The sequence below is a fragment of the Cygnus olor genome, chromosome 3 (genome assembly GCF_009769625.2).
Source record: "Cygnus olor isolate bCygOlo1 chromosome 3, bCygOlo1.pri.v2, whole genome shotgun sequence".
NCBI classification, from domain to species: domain Eukaryota; kingdom Metazoa; phylum Chordata; class Aves; order Anseriformes; family Anatidae; genus Cygnus; species Cygnus olor.
The window spans coordinates 1,539,349-1,558,744 of NC_049171.1; the positions used below are offsets into that span (position 1 = coordinate 1,539,349).

A 19,396-nucleotide genomic window follows, 5' to 3' on the forward strand; every position below is an offset into this window, starting at 1 on the left:
CCCCTTGGCCAACTCTTTATGAAGCATCAGTGCAGGCTGTGTTGTGCCAGGGGAGGTTCAGGTTGGAAACGAGGAGACATTTCTGCTCAGCAAGAGCAGTCAGGCACTGGGACGGGTTGCCCAGGGAGGTGGTGGGGTCACCGTCCCTGGGGTTGTTCAAGGAGAGGTTGGACGTGGTGCTTGGGGACGTGGTTTGGTGGGTGACGGTGGTGGTAGGGGGGTGGTTGGACCAGGTGATCTTGGAGGGCTTTTCCAACCCTAAAGATTTTAGGATTGTATGGTTCTACGCACACCAAACTGCCCAGGCTCAGCCTTACCCAGTGCATGCACCCTGCAGGTCCCAAATTCTGGTAACATCCGCACAGAGCACAGCTGATGGAGGTCCCCATCCTCTTCAGGCAGCCAGCTGTGCGAGGGATCGCATCCAGACAAGCACCACATCTGCCCCTTTCCCTCTACCCACACTCGTTTCTGCGGAGACGAGGTCCCCACCACCACCACAGCCTCCATCAGCCCATGGCCAGCCTTCAACACGCCCTCGGTGTGCCAACTACCCACCAATGGCCTTTTTTTGAGGGAGAAATGATAAAAAACACAGTACTTTTCCATTTCTTATTCCTGCCCAGAGGAGAAGAGGTCCCCCAGCTGTCCCCAATATTTAGCATCCCCTGACTGTGCCTTGGCCTCCTGGAAAGGACAAACCAGCACAGCTCAAGGAAGGCAATGCATATTTGGGACCACTTTGGTGCAAAGTGCCCCAGGGCTCTCCCGGCTCCCCAAACCCATCCCTGTCCAGCCACAAACCCACTGCCAGGACCGAGGACACGGCTGAGCATCGCTGTCCCTACACATCTGCCACCCAGGAGCCTCGAGGTGCTGAGCAAGTGACCAGGACGTGCTGGTGTGGGTCATCCCTGCTGATTTCAGCTGAGCCCTCCCTGCACCTCCTGCTGCGATAAGCCCTGCCGTGGCCACCGGCTTTGTCACCAGCTTTGTCACCTGCTTTGTAACCGGCTTTGTCACCTGCTTTGCCTTCTGTCCTCCACCAGATCCATGCAGCTGGCATCACTAAGGCCACCACCATGCTTTAGGCAGCCTCCCTGTGCTCCACCCCTGCTGGGACCAGGCATGGAGATGGGGCTGGGTGCTATTCCACCCCCCTAGGACCCAGGAACACGGTGCGAGCACAGGGCTGCAGGAATGAATCCCCTGCTCATGGCCAGCTGCCCCTTAAGAAGCCGTAATCCCTCTTAGGGGCATGGGCAGTAATCGGGGATTTGGCTCCGGGTGAGTAAATGCGCGTGCAGGGCAGCATCTGCAGGCACGTGCGTGTGTCACAGCTCTTCTAGCCCACTTGTGCCTGGTGAGTGTGTGTCTGCGGGGATACCACCGGCTCTACAAGGAAAAGAAAGGCAGAATGAATGAGGAATAAAGCACATAATTGGACAATTTGGGGTACCTGGCTCCACCTCTCCCAGTTCCCCCAGGATGGCCCTGCCTGGGCTAACTCGGCACTGCAGAGTACAGGACAGTTCCAAATCCAGGAGCTGAAGTGAGATGGATTCAGTCTAAAAGCAAGGTGTGATGCTTAATTACTGCTTTTTGTCCTTACCTGCAGCTGGGCTGGAGTGAGACGCACCCAGGGGAGGTTTTCCCATGCAAGGTGCTGCCTCGCTCCCCATCCTTTGTGCATGGACGCCCCTTTCCTGAGCTTCCCAATGCTCTGAGCAGGTTCAAAACAGCCCCCACCTGAGAGGGCTGAGCCTTCGCAGAGCAAACAGCCTGATCCCTCTGCAAGCCATAATTCCCTGCGGGAGGTTACAGCCCCAGAGCCCTGTGGCCATCCCCTGCAGCGCACTCGTCCCAGGACATCCATGTCCCTCCCGTACTGGAGATGCGCTGGGATATTTTTCATCCCTTGCATTCCCAAGAAAATAAAACAACTATCTTTGCCTCAAAAGCTCTTGCTGAGGGGATATAAATTGCAGTGGCTGGGGGACAGGACCATGAGTTTCTCCTTTGCAGATCTGTGCTTGCAGCCAAGCTGGGCAGGGGCCAGGAGGGGGTTGTGAGCCCTGGGGATGCGCTGGGGATGCCCCAATCCCTCGAGGGGCTGCTGGGGAAAGAAGGCAGAATAAGGGAGGAGGAATAAAACTTCAGCCCTTCAGCTTGAGTCAGCTCAAGAAAGAGCAAACTCCTTGGCCCTAGCTCTGCATCCTGAAAAACAAGCTGGTTTTTGAAGGAGACCTCGAGAGACAAAATGCTCTCGTGCCTTGCCTTGCTGCAGCATCCCGTGGGTCATGCACTGCTGTCTTCAGTGTCAGCCTTCCTCCCTCCCTCTGCCTTTGGCTCTGCTCACTGGCTGCTTCTTCAACAAAACCAGAAGGTGCTGGGGATTGCCACATGGCCACCAAGGTCCCCAAGGCTCCGGGTCCCCATCGCGCCGTGCTTGGTGCACGTGCAGTGCCACAAACCCTGCTGCGGTGCAAGCCGTGCAGGTGGTGCCCCAAAAAGCATCCCTGCTAAGAGGCTGGGAGGTCCCCAAGGGCCACCAGGAGCTGCTCAGTGGTGGAGGGCATCCTCTCAAACACGTCCACTGCTGGAAATTTCACTCCTATGTCCAGAAGTGAGGCGCTGCCTTACAGAGCCCTGAGATGGGCTGCGCAGCTCCTGGCCAAAGGGGGCTGTAGGGGATAAAAGTCAATGGGGATCCAGCCACACGCAGCTCCTGCTGGTTCCTGACCCACTGGTTGAGCACTGTCCAGTGGACTTACGTGACTCAAGCTCTTTGTAAAAGTCAGGAAGAAAAGAGAAAGCCAGAAAACAAGCAAAAAATACTAGAAGTCATCCCAGGGCTGACTTGCCGAAGGGCACGGTGGCTCAGAGCCTCAAACGCCTTCAGTCGCTTGTTCCTAGCACAGTGTCCAATTTCTGTTGAAACCAGAGGGGAAGAGGCATCTTTATAGATTTTGGCATGTAAATCGTGCTTAGGAAAAGGCATTGGCACCAGAAATCTCGAGCAGCAATGCGCTCCCCAGGTCACCACGCCACAGCCATTTCTTTCATCCGTTTGAGGTCTGATCCTGCTTTTGTTAAAGCCAGTGGGGGGAATTAATTGATTCGAGCAGAAAGGAAGCAGCCCATGGAAAAGGAGACCCCTCACGTGTCCTGTGTCCCAGCCAAATAAATGATTTTTTTTTCCTCCCAGAGTCTGACCCGTGCTTCTGCTGCTGTGGAGCTCAGGTGCCTTCATGCCCACCTCGACCTGGTCCCCTGGGTGATGGGATGCCCAGTCCCTTTCAGAGCTGCTCTCCAGCATTTTGCTCCAAAAGCAAGGTGCACGGCTTGCATTTCACCAACGTGTGTGCCCAGAGGTGATCACCTCCACTTACACAACCAGAAATGTCCTAACCCTATGGGTGGCCTGCCTGTTGCTGGCTCCAAGGCTCAGTAAGTCTCCTCTGGCTTTAAAATCTCCAAGACATGCCACCAAGGAGGTAGTTTCATGGTGATCAACCCACTTGTGCTGCATCTGGGTGTCCCCTGGGTCCCTGCAAATAGAGGATGGGGCTGAGCAGCTGCCGTTGTTTCAGCATCCTTTTCCTGGCCACAACTGCACATTGGGTTGGTTGCTTTTAGATAGACCAGAGACAGATTTTCGTGTGTTTGTGCACCAAGGGCAGGCGTTCAGCACATTCAGGATCTCCTTACCAACAAACCTGCACTGACTCTCCAAAAATAAAATAGCCTGGAAATTAAGGCAAGCCCAACGGAGCGGACTTCAGACCAAGCTGCAGACAAACAAGAGGCTTTGCTCACTCGGGGAAGGATTTGTTGTCTCCTTTCTGGTGCCAAATAGCCCCCAGGTCAACTCTGCAAAACACTGCAGGAAATCTCCAGCCTGAGATAACAGGGGTGGGGATGTCCCAGCCGCCGGCAGCACGTGGCTGCGGGGCAGAGTCGCAGTGCCGGAGGGATGTGTGGCTCTGGGCAGTGCTACGTGGCTGCCAGGAGGTCCTCACAGCCCCGCCGGATTTGAGCGTGGCTGCGACATTCGCACCGTGGAACAGGGCTCATTCACACCGAGGTGAGATTTGTTCTCCAAATTAAAGTGGAAAGGCCAGAACTCACGTGGCAGACGGGCTGCGCACCCCCTCACCGCCCCTGCTCATCCCTGGGGATGAGGTCGGGATGAAGCCACCAGCTCTGGCACAGGGCATCCCCAAAGGATGCGTGCCCCAGGGATGCTCAGGTAGAAGCATCCTCAGGGGGCTCCCCAGTGGCACCCAGCCCGGAGCCCCGGCAGCTCCCCCTGCCCCTCAGGCAGCACTGCTGGGCTGGGCGGGTGCCGGAGCCCTGGCATGGGCTGCCCCGAGAGGGGCCGGGGGCTGCTCCTTGCGGAGCTCCCCGAGCCCAGGGACGCGGGGCTGGGCACCCTGCTGGGGCAGGGGAGCACAGGGGCACCCAGGGGTGCGCCCAGCCCCAGCCAGCCCAGGATCTGGGGTAGCTGGAGATGAGGTGGGACATAAGGAACCCACCCCAATCCCAGAACGAAGGAGGGGATGACGCTGCACAAGGTGGGAGCTGGGCAGCCCAGGGAGGTCTCTGAAGCCAGGGATCACTGGCAAGAGCCTGGTGAGCATGGAACCATCCATGGCAGAGGAATCCTTCATCCCAGTGCCTCTCTTCAACAAGGTTTCCGCGATTTCCTAAATAGATTTCTTCCTTATAAAAATGAACGGCTCAGATAGGCCTAACGAAGACGAACGAGCATTTAAAGTGGGAATCATAGTTCCATTTTAGCCATAAAGCATCTTAGAATAGCTCTCCGTCATGGAAAAATATTGCAGAGCAGGGGCTCGGCCAGGGAGGACGGAGGCAGGTAATGCAGTTAGGGGCACGGCAGCAAGATATGGATTGCTTGTGCTGCGGAGGTCCCCTGGATTTGGGGAGGTCTTGGGGGGGGGCTGCAGAAGGCACAAGCCCAACTGAAATGTTGGAGAGAGCAAAAAAGGAGCAGGGGATGGCAGAGGAGCCTCCTGCCTGCTTCTCCCCTGCACCAAGCTCAACACGAGCCCAGGCATTCCTTGCACCTGGTGTGCTTTGCCCATTTAGTGACCCGTTTTTTTGGGCTTTTTTGTCTCACCCCAGGGAACTCGGGTAAATCTGCTGCACCCCAACAACCTTCGGCAAGGCGGTGCCGATATCTGCAGCCTGCTTTGGGTCCACCCTGAGCCTCTCCAGGCTTCTCTGCCCCTTGGGAAGAGGGGAGAACCTCGAGACATATCCAGGAGGCTGCGTCTGAGGATGGGGCATCTCCTCCCTGATGCTTGCGAGAGGGGGCTCAGCTGTGCCCCAGCACCTGCCCTCGCCCCGGGGGGGTCACTGGTGCGCCCCAGGAGTGGTGGTTATGGAATATCACCCTCGAGGTGGCTCCTGGCCCTGCAGACGTACTCCTTGAGCAAAATAGGAGCAAATCTTTCACCCACGCAGGAGGAGACCCCGCTCTCTGGTGAGACCGATGAGGATGTGGCAATGAGGAGCAAGGCCAGAGGCACACGGGGTGCAAACCGGCCTCCAGCACCTGGAAATCTGTGCCACCAGCCCAGCTCTGAACACCCACCTGCAGTTCCCAGGTGGCTCCGAGCCCTGCCTCTGCCCGTGCCCCCAGCCCATGTTTGCTGTTTAAAATCCCCTTTTACCCCACTGAAAGACAACCCCAAACCGCAGCACCTTGCCCGAGCACGATGCCCTCCCACGCCAGAGCCCAAGGAGTGCCGACTGATGCTCCAGTCCGACACCTGTAACAGACAGCCCCCATTTCCCCCCCTCCCGGCCCCAAGGCTGCTAACGCAATTAGCAGCATCTCCCGGAAAACTTGACGAGCTTTAGCTCGCAGGGAGATGCTAATCCCCGCGGCCGCTGCGGGGTCCGAGCCGCAAGCGCCCTGCTCCTCGCCGCCCTCGCTCCTCTTTTGTTTGGTACCTGGAAGGGTCCCTCTGTGTGTGTGTGTGTGTCCCCCCCGCCTCCCCGGCTCCGAAAGGGCCATCATCCATCCAGAAGACAGCGGCGATGCGACGCCCCAGGCTCCCCGTGGGGTATAAAAAGCGCCGGGGCTGCGGCCAAGTCGCAGACGCTCTCCGGGAGCGCGCGGGAGACGGGGACAGCGGCGGAGGCGGCCGTGCTCCCAGCCCACGCCACAGGTAAGCATGGTCCTGACCGATCCCTGGGCTCCAAACCAGCCCAGAGGATGCACGGAGATCCTTTTGGGGTGCACGGGGTGGGGGGTGTGGGGGGGAAAACTTTGCAAAATCCTGGGTTGGATGGATTACAGCGGGCTGATGCGGGCTACTCGCATGGGTAGGTGGATGGTCCCCTGTGCAGCAAGGGAGAGGGGATAAAACACCCCCACACACCGAAATGGTTAATTCAGCCCTGCCTCCTCTCTCCTCCTTTTATAGTCGGCTTGGTTTTTTTTTTTGTGTGTGTGTTATTGTGTGCTAATGTGTTACAGGAGTGCTCCCGGGGGTCGCAGCCCGAGCCCCCCGGTGCTGCTGCGCCTGGGGAGCCGGGAGGTCCCGGGCAGCTGCCACCAGGTAGAAAACGGAAAACTCCCCCCCACATACCTGGGGTCGGTCTGTCCCGCTCTCCTCTCCCCCCTGTGAGCCGCTGCTCGCTCTCAGAACTCCCAAATGCTTTTTTTTTTTTTCCCCCCTGCCAAAGAAAGTCTCCCTTCGCCCAGGCGCGACCCAGCAGCTCTTCCCACGCTCTCTGGACCAGGAGGAGATTTTCTGTAGTTGGCTTTTTGGGATCGTGGGATGGGATTTGCCTCCCCTGGAGCTCTCACAGCGTGGGGAAAGGTGAAACACGTGAGTCCCCACAAAGTTCAAAAAAAACTCAGGAAAGTGTTGGTTTTAGCAGAAGAGAAACGTTCGAAACTTACCCACTGCATCACTGATGATACCAAAATTCTTATTTTTTTTTTTTTTTTACCAAAGGGAGCGCGCAGGCTCACAGCTTTTTCCTTTTCCTTTTTTTCCTAATTTGTCAAGTTGGGGGGAAGCACATTTTTAGGCAATTCAGCAGCTCCTGAGACAAGGGAAGGGGACAGCCCCGGAGGGGACAGCATGGCCCAGGTGTCCTCGGGGTGCCTTGAACGGGTCCTGTGGGTATCCCTGACCCCACCACACCGATCCCTGCTGGCAGCACAGCAATGATCCAGGTTTAGGCTGGATCCTGGGCTACTTTTCACAGCTTCCATCCTTCACGAGGCAGCAGATTTGTCCCCGAGCACACCAGTTTTCCAACCACCAGCTGCATTTACAATAGCCCTTCCCGAAATCCAAGCAATTAACTTGGGTACTATTTCATGTAAAATGCTAACATCTCACTTTTCACACAATACTCTTTTAATCCGACTTTAAAATTACTTGCAGCCCTGCCTCCCACCACGCAGGAGTTTTCCCCCACGGGGGGCAGGTTAGGAGGAAAGGAGTGAGAATATATTTTGTATCCAAATCAGCCGGCGAGCAGCGAGGGGTTAGCAGGGGATGGAGCCTGAAGGCAGCTCCACCACGCTTTCCCCTTGCAGCATAACTCATCTTTATGTGCTTCTCCGGAGAGGGCAGCGAGCCTCGCTGACAGCAGCTGTCAGCAGCACGTCGGGTTTCGTGGCGGTGACAAAGACCCGGGATTTCGGAGGGGAAAGCAAAAGGCAGAGGCAGGGGGTGGCGATAGCCGAGCTGCGGCTCCACGGGAAGGGGCAGGGATGCAGGGAGGGCTGGAGGTAGGTGTGCTGCCCCCGAAAACCAGGTGTGTGCAGCCCCAGCGGAGGCAGCCGCCCAAAATTTGGGCATCGCTGGGGCGAAGCGACTCCCCTGGGGCTTGCATCCACGCCACCCTCAAGCAGCTTTGTTCCAAAGAGCCCCGGCTCCTGCAGGCGGGGGCAGCAGAGGAATCTCCTGAACCACTTGGAGGAAAAAAAATGTGGTTTTTTTTTTTTTTTTTTTTTCTCCTTCTTCTGTTTTTCCATAGTTTCGTGCCCGCGTCCCCTGCCAGCCAAGATGTGGGGCTCGCTCTGGAGCAGCCTGCCCGTGGTGCTGGGGCTGCTGCTCGGCCACCCCGCCGCCGCCAGCGGCCCGTGCTGGGAGAGTGGCAAATGCCAGGACCTGGCCACCGAGAGCGGCGTTTTGGTAAGCGGGGGGACAGGGGGGGCCTTTTGCTTGCTTGGGTTTCTAACCCAAGAAATGGAGGTGGGATGGGGAGGGGGTGGCAGGGATGCTGTCCTGTGGGGTCACCACGTCAAGGTGATGCCTTGTGCCCCATGACCCATAGGTTTGGTGGGCTTCTGCCTCTTGGCTGCGTTGAATACTGGAATTGTTTGGGCTGGCAGGGCCCTCAGAGCCCCCCCAGTGCCACCCCCTGCCATGGGCACGACCCCTGCCCCCAGCCCAGGCTGCCCCCAGCCCCATCCAGCCTGGCCTTGGTCACCCCCAGGGACGGGGCACCCACAGCTCCTCGGGGCAGCCTGCGCCAGGGCCTCACTGCCCTCGTCATGACAAATTTCTTCACGCTGGGTGACAACGGCAAAATAAGTATTTGAGCTTGTGGCGCCCCTCCTACATGGAACAACTCCAGAATTTGGGTATTGGCCTTTCCCCGAGCCCGAGGGCGTTTGGCTCACCCTGACTGGCAAAGGGATGGCGGTGACAGGAGGGTTGTCACAGCTCGGCCTCTGCAGGGCCTGAGTTTGCTCCAGGGACCCAACGCGCAGCCTCCTGGGGGGGGATCTGTGCCCCCCAGCACCTTCCACATCCCCAAGGAGCGGGTAGGGTGCCTGGGTGGGGATGTACGCTGGGGACATGCAGGGTGGCACCGTCACAGGGAAACTTTGGTGGGACATGGGAACGAGAAGCTCCAAAGCGCACGTACCGGGGCGGGGGGGGGGGGGGGGGGGACAAACCGCGATGTCCCCGGCGTCCCCACATGGCCCAGCTCAGCCTCCCGTCCCTCTGGCCCCCCGCAGGCGTGCGCCAAGGCGTGCCGAGCGGAGCTGTCGGCCGAGGCGCCCATGTACCCGGGCAACGGGCACCTGCAGCCCCTCTCCGAGAGCGTCCGCAAGTACGTGATGAGCCATTTCCGCTGGAACAAGTTCGGCCGCCGCAACAGCAGCAGCGGGCACAAGCGGGACGAGGCGGCCGGCGTCCCCCTGCCACCCCGCCGGCCCGCCGAGGGGGAGGAGGAGGAGGAGGAGGAAGGAGCGGGGCTGGAGCGGGAGGAAGGCAAGCGCTCCTACTCCATGGAGCATTTCCGCTGGGGGAAGCCGGTGGGCCGCAAGAGGAGACCCATCAAGGTGTACCCCAACGGCGTGGACGAGGAGTCGGCCGAGAGCTACCCGCTGGAGTTCCGCCGCCAGCTGGGGCCCGACGCCCCCCTGGGCTCCCCCGGCTTCTCCAAGGAGGACGAGGAGGAGGAGGAAGGCGAGGAGGAGAAGGACAGCGGCTCCTACCGCATGCGCCACTTCCGCTGGCACGCGCCGCTGAAGGACAAGCGCTACGGCGGCTTCATGACCTCGGAGCACAGCCAGACCCCGCTGGTGACTCTGTTCAAAAACGCCATCATCAAAAACGCCTACAAGAAGGGCCAGTGAGCGGGGCAGAGCCCGAGGGGCATCCCGCCCCCCGCCGCCGCCCCGCGTAGCTTTAGTGTCCCGCCGGCATGTGTGTCACTTAGAACAGCGATCGCTCGTCGTCTTGTCGATTATCGCCCCTCCGCCCGCTGCTCCCGGGCGAGGGATTTGTCCTCCCACCCCGACCGAGGACTTCGTCCTCCCACCCCGACACCGAGCGGGCCCGGGACGAAGGCACCGACGCAGCCGCCGGGCGCCCCCGGGGAGCGGCGGGTGCTCGCGCTGGGTTATTTTCATACTTTCACCGAGCTGTACAATACTGTAAATGATGGATTAAAAGGATTCTAAAATAAATAATAATTTTTTTTGCAAGCTAGCCAGGTGTCCGTGATGTCTCTGGGGCTGTTTTTTTGCAGGGGGGGGTGGAGAAAATAACCGCAAGGCCAAATCCTGCAGCCGGGGGAGCAAAGAGGCATGGCGGGGGACATGGAAGTGTGATTTTGGAAGAGCTGCTGCTGGTTGCAGGCTCAGCCCCAGCTCTGCTGCCCCAGCTCGGGAGTTTCCCTTCACCTGGCCGTGGGCACTGGGTGTGGGGCTGCATTTTGGCAGGGTCAGGCTCCCCAAGCACCCGCACAGCTTCCCCAGGTAAGTCATTAATTGCCCACTGAATGACAATGCTGAGGATTCATAGGCAGGCAGGAAAGCTGCATCATTTACAAAGTCGTGCGTCTAAATCATTTGCGGATGCACGGAGGTGCAATGAAAGCAGGGGGATGGGGATAACAGTTCGGGGCAGAGCCCTGGGGGAGGGTAACAGGTTTGCAAACAGTTTCATTGGAAAGCAAACCTCTGCCAAGCTGCAGCTGGAGGTCAGAGAAAACTTACCGGTGCCAAGGCGTAACCACTTCTACCTCTGTACTGAAGTGGTACCGAGAGCAGGGCGCTGTGCGGGGCGCAGCCCCATCTGTGCTCACAGGGTCGGGGGGAGATTCTCGTTCTTCGCCCCCCTTGGGTGCCCACCAGCCTCTGATCTGCCTTAGGGACACGGTTTAGTGGTGACAGTGGTGGTAGGGGGATGGTTGGACCAGATGATCTTGAAGGTCTTTTCCAACCTTCATGATTTTATGACTTTTGCAGCCCGCAAGGGAGCAAAAGCAGGGGCACAGATGAGCCCAGGACCCACATTTTGCTAGACCTTTCCCCAGAGACTGCAGGGAGCAGTGGGAAAATGGAGGAAATAATAGGTGATAGGAGGCTACAGGATGCGAGAGACGAAGTATCAGGCCATTTAATTGCAGGGATGTGCTGCAAGAGCAAGATCTAGATCAGGAATAATAAATCCTCACCCTTTCCTCCAGCCCCTAAAGAGGTGGCACCCAGGTGCCGTGAACATGCCGACACAGCAGACCCCGTAACAGCAGACCCCATGAGACGGCAACATCAACATTTATTTGAGGGTGTGTTTGAAAACACCGACAGCCTCGTGGCCCTCTCCCCTCCTGCCCTCGGCTACACACGAAAAAGAACCACAGTGCCCCGAAATACAGAGATGGAAACGCACACATGCACCTAACGGCCGAGTTTATAGAAATATACTTTGTCATCTATACATACACCAGTATCTAAACTAAACGTGACGTACAAACAGGTCACTTACACGGGGGGTAGGGACATTTACAAGTGGAGCTGGGGGCCTGAAAGGCGATGCTGAGCGCAGCCAGCACCCGATTTCGGAGGGAGGGAGGGAGGAGGGGGGTGCAGCAAAAGGGATCAGCACTGGGAGCAGGGGGACCTTGTGGAAACCCCCCCACCAAGGGTTTGTCCACGGGGTAACATGCAGGCCAGCCTCTGGGAGCCCCAAACGGCACCGGCCCCCCCAGGATGTGCCCCGTACCATCCCCACGGCTCCTCAGTTTCGGCCAGGCAGGCTCTAAAGAGCAAACCCTGTGCTCTCCTTCCCCCCTTCTTCATGTTTTGGAGGGGTTTTCCCCCCCCAAGCACACAATCTGGGGGTTCATTGCTTTTCCTACTGCACTTTCATCAGGACAGCAATGGAAACAAACCCTCCTCTGCCAAGCAGCTTCTTTGTGTTCCCGCTGACAGCCCCAAAACCTCAACCCAGCCAAAATTCAGGCTCCAGGGGGACTGGGCATAATCCAGGGAGCAAAAAAGGACGGGAGTGGGTGACAGAAACATGGGAGGACCCTGAAGAGGGGCAGCAGCAAGGGACAGCCTCGGGCGCTGGGCAGGGTGGCAGAGGCAGAGCCCTGCTGTGAGCGGGGAAGTGCTGCAATCCAGCCCCGGGACCGAAACACACCCTTGTTTTTCCTGTCCTCTTAAGCTAGGTCATTTCCTAAACCTGGATTACAGGACGACCACACAAACAAGCGCTGACCTCGGGGCAGTCGCAAACTGTATCCGCCACCAAGAAAAAAAAAAAAAAAAAGAGACCAAAAAAAAAATTATGTTAATGTGTAATTACAGCTTAAAATAACTGCCTGAAGATCTGCGGCGAGACGTGGCAGAGAAACGTGGCGTGGCCGAAACGAGGAGCAGGAGGCAGGCAGAGGTGCTGAGGCCACCAGGCACGGGGGGGCTGCGCTTACCTGCTGGCCCTGTGCCACGTGCAGCTCCCACGTCTCCAATTTTAGACCCTCCTGCACCTCTCCACGCAGGGAAGTCGGAGGCGGTGTGCCCGGCTGGAAGGAAAGGGGCTGCCCCAGGATTTTATAGCGGTCCTGGTGCAGGAGGCTCCGTGCTTGGCTCAGCCAAAACCTGCCTGACCGCAGCAGAGGCTGCAGGCTGTGCCCGAGAGCACCTGAGCTCACCCTGAGGACAGCTTCAGTGCACCAAGGCTTGGAAGGCATTTGGGAGCAAGATTTACCCTGTAAATTACTCAATACCTCCCGGGCATCCTTTTCTTCCCCATCCCTACCATCTTCACCTTGCACTTCTGGTTCAGGAGGAGCCAAAAGGATCCCAAATTCTCCCAAGAGGGTATTTTCTATCACACGTCTAAAGAAAAACTCCACAGCCACATTTCTCCCCAGTCCAAATCCAGAGGTGTGATCCACAGCCCGCCAGGTGCAGGGTCTGATGACTGGACCCCATAAAACACCTCTCATTGCAGCCACCTTCCCGCAGCCACTCGTGTTCTTCGTGGTTAGGGCTCTGCTGATTTAAGACAGGATTTAATCGAAGGGACTCTGTTAAAAAAAAAAATAAATCTCTTCCTCAGACAGTAACCCCAAAACTGTGAAATCCCGAACCAAAAATGTGAAAACGGTTGGTTAACGCGTTGATAATCCCAACGTGGTCGCTCCTCATGCCTTGTGCCACGGCTCCAGGTACCCCACTGCACGCACGCTGCCTGCGGGCTGTCAGACTGGGCAACCTGCTGACGACATGGACAAGAAGCACGGCTCTTGTAGATTTCCCCTCCTCAAAAACAAAAAAAAAAAGGCGTTTTCCCAAATAAAACATGTTTTCAGGTGACCTGGAACCAGCCAGGCTGCTGCGTGCAGCATCTACATCCATGATGGGACAACTGCCACCCTCGCGTCGCGCCGGGCACCCCCTCGTCCAGGGCATCAGGGCAGCTTCAAGTGCCCGGGGAATTGCCCCGCACCAGGGCAGCTGCCAGGAAGACGCAGGCTCACAGGCCAGGAGCTGGATTTGGGGACTGTACCCACCCCAGCGACCTGCCTCGAGCACGAGCTCCAGCAGGCTTTGCTTTTACAGCTGCCCCGGGGCACGCTGCGCCCCGCATCCGTCCTGCCTTTTACACTCTCACACCCTCCAGCTTCCTCCTGCACCCTCGCCAGGGGCTCTCGATGTGGCTGACAGATGACGCGGGGAGGGATTCCCCAAGGAACAGGTTTGCTTTTTGCTGGGAAGATGTACGTGCCCAATGCTGCCCACCAGGAGCACCTCTCCTCTCTCCTCCCCGAAACCAAAACCGGAGAGGGAGGTCAGAGCAACGACACCTCCCCGCACCTCCTGCCGCAAAACGTGGCTGCAGAGGGTCACGAAAGAAAGTACGGGAGACAGGTCTGTGGTGCCAACGAATCTTGGGGGTAGCCTCAGTGTCCGTGTCCCTTTCTGTCACATGCACGAGGACGCAGTCCCCACGGGGCCGGCGGTCTCTCCCCAAGAGGTCCTTCGGCACAGGCTGCGCAGGGGCGGCTCCGTCCTAGCAGCACAGCCACCCTCAGTACACGCACAGGTCCGGGAACTTCATCTCATACACCGGGATGGAGTGGTTTTGGGGCTGGCCGTAGGCAGCTGTGATGGTGCCCGATGGGCTTGGTGGTGGCCTGAAAGAGGAGAGAGGGAGGGAGGCGTTTTACAGAGTTGTTTCATAAAGAAGCAAAGCCTGCTGCAAAAAACCATGCATCGTACACCGCTACAAACCTCCCCAGTGCCCCAATAGCTCGGGGGAATTGCAGCAAACAAACCAGAAGCTACTCCCAGCAACCCTGTGCCATCAGAGACACCCCAGTCCCGGGCCAGCACCCACTCCCAGCACCCTGCAAGCACCACGAGTGGGATGCTCAGCTAGCGGTGCTCAGCACGGCGTGCTCGGCCATCTCCCCAACTCACCGTATGGTGATCTCGAAGATCTGGTTGAGCTTGCTCTGCAGCAGCGTCGCCTGCAACAGACACGGTGGCTGTGTTAGTGCAGCTGCACCCCAGGGACTGCAGCCCAAGCACGACAAACACCCCGCCGGCCTTCCCAGAGAAGGAGGAGGGTGGCTTGGCAAAATTCAGAGCTGCACCGCCACCGTCCACCTCTCCCGGGGGAGCCGATTGTGGGGATTTCGAGAGCCACGGCCCCGACTCACCCGGGCGCCGCAGTGAGCAGCGATCTCCTCGAACGGGGCTTTCTGAAATTTCTCCACCACTTGTCGCCTCCGCTCTCGCTCCTGCTCCTCCACGGCGACGCTGTCTACTGAAGCAGAGGGGAGATGGCTCTCAGGTGCTCCCCCCCCGCAGCACGGGCCCCCCACGCCGCACCCCCACGTCCCCAGCAGGCAGGGCGGCATCCCTACAAAGCTGAGGATGGGTCTTTAGGGACACCCCAGGGCCAAGGAGATGGAGCTGCCTGGCCACCCTACAGCCTGGGTGTAATGCTGCTGTGGCAACGCACTGTGGATCCGCGGTGCATGCACACAGAGGGGTGACTGTACCCACACACCACCCACAAAACACGTCGGCCTCCACCTCTCCCTCACTTACCTATTGCCTTCTTCAGTGTCTCATACGTGATCTCTTCTGCTGGTGCTCTCTGAAGGGAGAGGAAAAGCAGAGGAGGCTCAATACACAGCACAGGACACTGTTCGGGGATCAGAACATCCCAGAACCAGTGCCAGGGGCTGCATTCTTGCACCAAAACACAGCCCGTCCTTAAAGGACAGGGATCTCTTTCCTGGCAACCTGTACTTTTAAAGTGCTTTTTCAGGCTAGACTACCCTGGCTTTACATCTCCCACGGCTAAGAAATACGCGTACTTGGAAAATAAAGAGTTGACACCCAAAAAGCAGTGTGAGACCCTTCCTGCTGTGCAGCTCCCCTTGCACGCTGGGATCCATCAGCACCTGGAGGGGAGCATCAGTGGGAGACGGGGATTTTCTGCCCCCCCACTTGCTGCCAGACATACCAGGGCTGAGTTATACACCCCTGTGCTCACGGCCAGCCAAACATGCAGCCAAATGAAGAATTATAACCCAGCTGCACACTGCCAGGCTGCTAAAAGCTCACAGCACCAAAGGAACGACGCAGTTTCTACAAGCCTGGTGTACCACGGTACCTGCTCTCGCTCAGGACTGTTTCTAGACTCCACCTCGACCTGTAGGGAAATGGTCTCACCGATGCTCTTCCTCTTGGACAGGCGATCTTCATCTGGGGAGGAAGTAAATGGACAGAAGAGCTAATTGCAGCCACCCCAGCACCCCCGGATGTACCTTGTGTCCCATCCCTAGGGTAGCAGCCAGTCTGCTCAGGTTTCACCCAAATTCACCCAGCCCAGCAGCACCAAGCCAAGCCCAGCGGGCTTCGTGGCTCCATCAGTCCGGCCTGCCATGCATTTGGCAACCCCAGAAAGCTCCCACCTGACAGCTTTGTCTCTCAGTTTCCCCAAAACGGCACCTCTAAGGGAAGGCAGACCAAACACCAGGCCCACGTGCAGCACGAGAACTTCACATCCCCATTGCCGTGCAGAATGAGGGACTGGTTTCCTGCCCCACGGTCCTCCTGCACCCAGCCCGTACCTGTCAGCTGGGGGATGTAGGGTGTGCTGAGGCGGTCCGAGTTGTAGCCGCTGCCCCCCAGCACCTCACTGATCTTGCTCTGCCAAAAGAAGACCTCCGGGCCCAGGCGGTCGAGGTTCTTGCTCAGCCTACAGGGATGGGGAAAAAAAAAAAAAAAAAAAGCAGGGGAGATGGCAGCACTTCTTCTGCTCAGGGAACAGCACCAGGAAGGAGGGGGCTTCCAGCTCCTTTCAGTCAGAAACAGTGGGCTCACGTGGCTCTGCTTAGTGCCACCACAGCTGGACACGTCACGGTATCTCTGGACTCACCGGTACAAAGCCAGGGAGTACCAGAAGCGCCCTTGACCCATCACAACAGACACAGATGTGCTCAACAGCAGAGCACCACCCCAAAGTAGGGAACGCCTTGAGACAACAGCGGCACCCACTGGGGCGGTTTCTCCGTAAGGGACCTCACCACCAAACGTGAGGGATGCAAAGTGTGCCGAGGCTGTCCCAGCAGGAGTGGGACAGCCCAACCAGCCTCGGCCCCGGGATGATCAGCATGCAGTAGGCGTCTCTGAAATGGTGGCACACCGTCCTGCTGCCTGAGCAGGGAAGGGGATCAGCCAGCGGAGCCAATCCTGGCGTACGGCCAGCTGTGAGCACCAGCTTTGGCAGCTGGACCCTTCCCTGACCGCATGGGGTCCTCGTATCAAAATAAAAGATGAAGAACACGATGTCCTTCCCACCGTGCCATCCCCAGATGGGAAAGGAAGACAAGCAGAGGCACACAAACGGTTGATCAACTCTACCACCCATGCTCCTACAGATGCTGAGTCCTCAGGATCAGCTAGCAGGGAAGAGGGTGTTTCCAGAGGAGGCTCTCACCTGGGTCTCTCCACGAACACATCCTCAGGGAGCAGATAGGGAGCCTCCTTCTGCCGCATCTGGATGACCTGCGGGAGGCAAGCAAGGAACCAAGCTCAAACCTCGCAGGTGCCAGGGGGGCTGCGGCAGACAAGCCACCAGCCCGAGCCCTTCGCACCTCGTGGATGTGCTGGCAGAAGGTGGGCACGGTGATGAGCTGGCTGATGAGGTTCAGGTAAGCTGCTCCGAGGGCAAAGAGCGCGCAGCGGTTGTATGCCATCAGGTTGTCTTCGTTGATCTGGGCCATCTCCTGCAGCAGAGACACAGAGCCGTGAGACGGGGACAGGCAAGGTCCCAGGGGGGTCCCCATCCACCTCCCAGCACCACCGCCCTGCAAACATCCCAGCTTTTGGAGCAGGGGTTGGGGCGTTGCAGAAGCTGGCAAGCTTCCCTTGCAATCCCTGCAAGTGCAGATCTGATCCCACTGCGGCAGAAGAAGCTGAGAGCGGGTGAGGAGCTTACATCCGCCTTGCTCAGAGACCCCAGCTCCAAAATAAACCCTTCTCCCTTCAGTTCCTCCGTTGCCTCTTCCCAAGTATAGCCCACATCTGGAGAGATTACATCGGGAGGGGACAAGGCTGGGTAAGACGCTGGGGAAGGAGCATCCTGGCCCACCCAGCACCAGCAGCGCACCCAGCTTCCCATCTGCCCACCTGCACCGCCAGCACCAGGCGGATGAGGTCCACCACAACCTCCTCGTTAGCCAGCTCGATGCTGATGAGCATCAGCATGCTGTAGAGAGCCTCGTAGTGAGCCTGCACGTTGCTCTCCTCCTTGCATATCAGGTAGATGTGCCGGTAGAGCTGCTGGCCGTGCTGTTGGGACACGGAGGGACACGGTCACCTGCTGAGCATCCCCTGCATGCAACGCTTCCATCGACACAAAGAAAGAAAAGCAGCAGGGCCCGGCGAAGGGGCCACCATCCACGCATGATCCAGAGCTCCTCGGATCACCAAGCAGACGCAGAAAGCCCCAGGAGAGGGAGCTGTGACTACCAGGTGGTGTTTCACCGCCTGCTGCTCGATCCTGACAAGGAGGAGGCACCAGCAGGGCTGAGAGCAGAGGCTGGGGCAGGCAAACGGTGCTCGTAGCACCAAGCCCTGTCTCAAGGGAAACAGCTCTTCTGAGCCCAGGGGCTGCGCTGCTGCTCCCCGGCGTGCAAGCTAATAAACCTTCCCTCTCTCGGCCTGAAGTTAGTTCCAGAGGGGTTTAAAACATTTTCGGGCATGGTACAAAGTTGGGAGAAATAAAAATAATAATAATAAATTAAAAAAAAAACAAAAACAGGCAACTTTGAAAATCACTTGATAAGCAGCATTTGGGACACCAGTACATCCTGAGGTAGCCATTCCTTGGGGCAAATAGCAGATTTAGAGGTCTACAAAGGCCCCTTGGGCGAAGCACTGATAAAAACTGAATCCCACTGGCTTTTCCCGAGGCTATCCCCAGGTTTAGTGGCCTCATGGGACCCCAGGTCTCCAGTGTACCTTGGGGAAACCGAGACACTGTTCCCACACAGGTCTGCGTAAGGACAGCTCGACCCAGACCCTGACACTACCTTCTTCATGAAGACAGTATCCTGGCGCGAGCATTTCTCCACCTTCAGCTTCAGGACCGAGATGTCGCCGATGGTGCTGCAAGGAAAGGGAAGGGAAAACTCAGACAGAAGGAGGACGCATGATTCCCACACGCCTGCAGAGCTCTGGCCAGGAACAAGCCCTCCGGGAGGAACCAAGGGTGGGGAAGCTGAAGGGTGGCTTCAAAACCCGTGTGAGCAATTCGGATGTTGAAGAGAGCCAAACCACTACAGGATTTCAAGGCAGTGGCACTCAGGAACACAAAGGCAAGTTGACGAAGCAGCATGCACGCGGGCTACTTTAGCAGGACCACCGCAAACCCCATGGAGATACTTCCATGTGAGATTAGTCACCTTCTTCTGATTTAGCTTCGTTCCTCTCCAGAGTAAGGCTAGCTAAACGCAGCGCAGCGACACCAGCGCCCAGCAGGGCTATCTGTGGGGATGCAATGCAGTCGATGAACCCCCTCGAGGATATCACTGCTCCTGCAAATCCTCCTGGTACCAGTCTGCCTAACTATGGTTATATCCAGCAGCGTGGTCCCACACCCCTCTGGGCACAGAGAGGCCCCCGCACCCCTCTGGCTCCTGGCAGACCGTTCCTCTGCAGCATCAAACCACCCCAGAACTGGCACCCGATTTAATAACAACTCTTCGGGCAGCTCCCAAGCCTGCCAGCACCCTCAGCCTGGCAGATCTCCCTCCCAAAGCCTGCTCTGTGGGGTCTGCGGGTCCCAGCCCCGCTGGGGAGCCCCGGGCACGCACCTGATGGCGGCGAATTTCTGCCGGTTGCCGTGGCGATCGATGAAGCTGATGAGGATCTCGAGGACAAAGAGGCGTATCTCGGCATCCTCCATGAGGGCTGAGGAGAGCAGCCTGTCCAGGAAGGCGCTGGGAAGCGCCGTGAGCATGTTACTGCACTGGAAGCCCACGGAGACCTGCAGGCATCAATGAAAAAGGAAGGCAACATGAAAGTGCCGCTTAGGGGATAAAACACAGCAATAAAGAGGGGATG

At 57.9% G+C, this 19,396-nt stretch overlaps 2 protein-coding genes across 8 annotated transcripts in view; one reads left to right on the forward strand and one right to left on the reverse strand.

Annotated features, from left to right (window-relative positions):
* Positions 1–6,053: 6,053 nt before the first annotated feature.
* POMC (proopiomelanocortin) lies at positions 6,054–10,004 on the forward strand. Its single transcript, XM_040552292.1, has 3 exons — positions 6,054–6,203; positions 8,035–8,192; positions 9,026–10,004. The coding sequence occupies exons 2-3, from the start codon at positions 8,064–8,066 to the stop codon at positions 9,647–9,649; spliced, it is 753 nt and encodes a 250-aa protein (XP_040408226.1). The 5' UTR covers positions 6,054–6,203; positions 8,035–8,063; the 3' UTR covers positions 9,650–10,004.
* A 1,053-nt stretch (positions 10,005–11,057) lies between these two features.
* The window catches only part of EFR3B (EFR3 homolog B), a 39,936-nt gene continuing 31,597 nt past the window's right edge, over positions 11,058–19,396 (reverse strand). For 5 of the 7 annotated variants that reach the window (XM_040552295.1, XM_040552296.1, XM_040552298.1 and 2 more), the window contains 11 exons: positions 19,147–19,319; positions 18,364–18,439; positions 17,459–17,620; positions 16,924–17,055; positions 16,767–16,834; positions 15,898–16,025; positions 15,438–15,529; positions 14,867–14,915; positions 14,473–14,579; positions 14,231–14,280; positions 11,058–13,944 (listed from right to left, as the gene is read on the reverse strand). In XM_040552295.1, coding sequence (XP_040408229.1) covers positions 13,839–13,944; positions 14,231–14,280; positions 14,473–14,579; positions 14,867–14,915; positions 15,438–15,529; positions 15,898–16,025; positions 16,767–16,834; positions 16,924–17,055; positions 17,459–17,620; positions 18,364–18,439; positions 19,147–19,319 — 1,143 coding nt within the window. In that variant the 3' untranslated portion in view covers positions 11,058–13,838. The remainder of the gene's footprint in view (positions 13,945–14,230; positions 14,281–14,472; positions 14,580–14,866; positions 14,916–15,437; positions 15,530–15,897; positions 16,026–16,766; positions 16,835–16,923; positions 17,056–17,458; positions 17,621–18,363; positions 18,440–19,146; positions 19,320–19,396) is intronic. The other 2 variants (XM_040552299.1, XM_040552294.1) reach the window with 1 other exon arrangement.

What these genes read in the sequence shown, in the direction of transcription:
- POMC (XM_040552292.1), top strand. Translation starts at nt 8,064, where the DNA reads ATGTGGGGCTCGCTCTGGAGCAGCCTGCCCGTGGTGCTGGGGCTGCTG. An exon ending in CCACCGAGAGCGGCGTTTTG is followed by an intron (nt 8,193 to 9,025) that starts GTAAGCGGGGGG and finishes GGCCCCCCGCAG; the next exon opens with GCGTGCGCCAAGGCGTGCCG.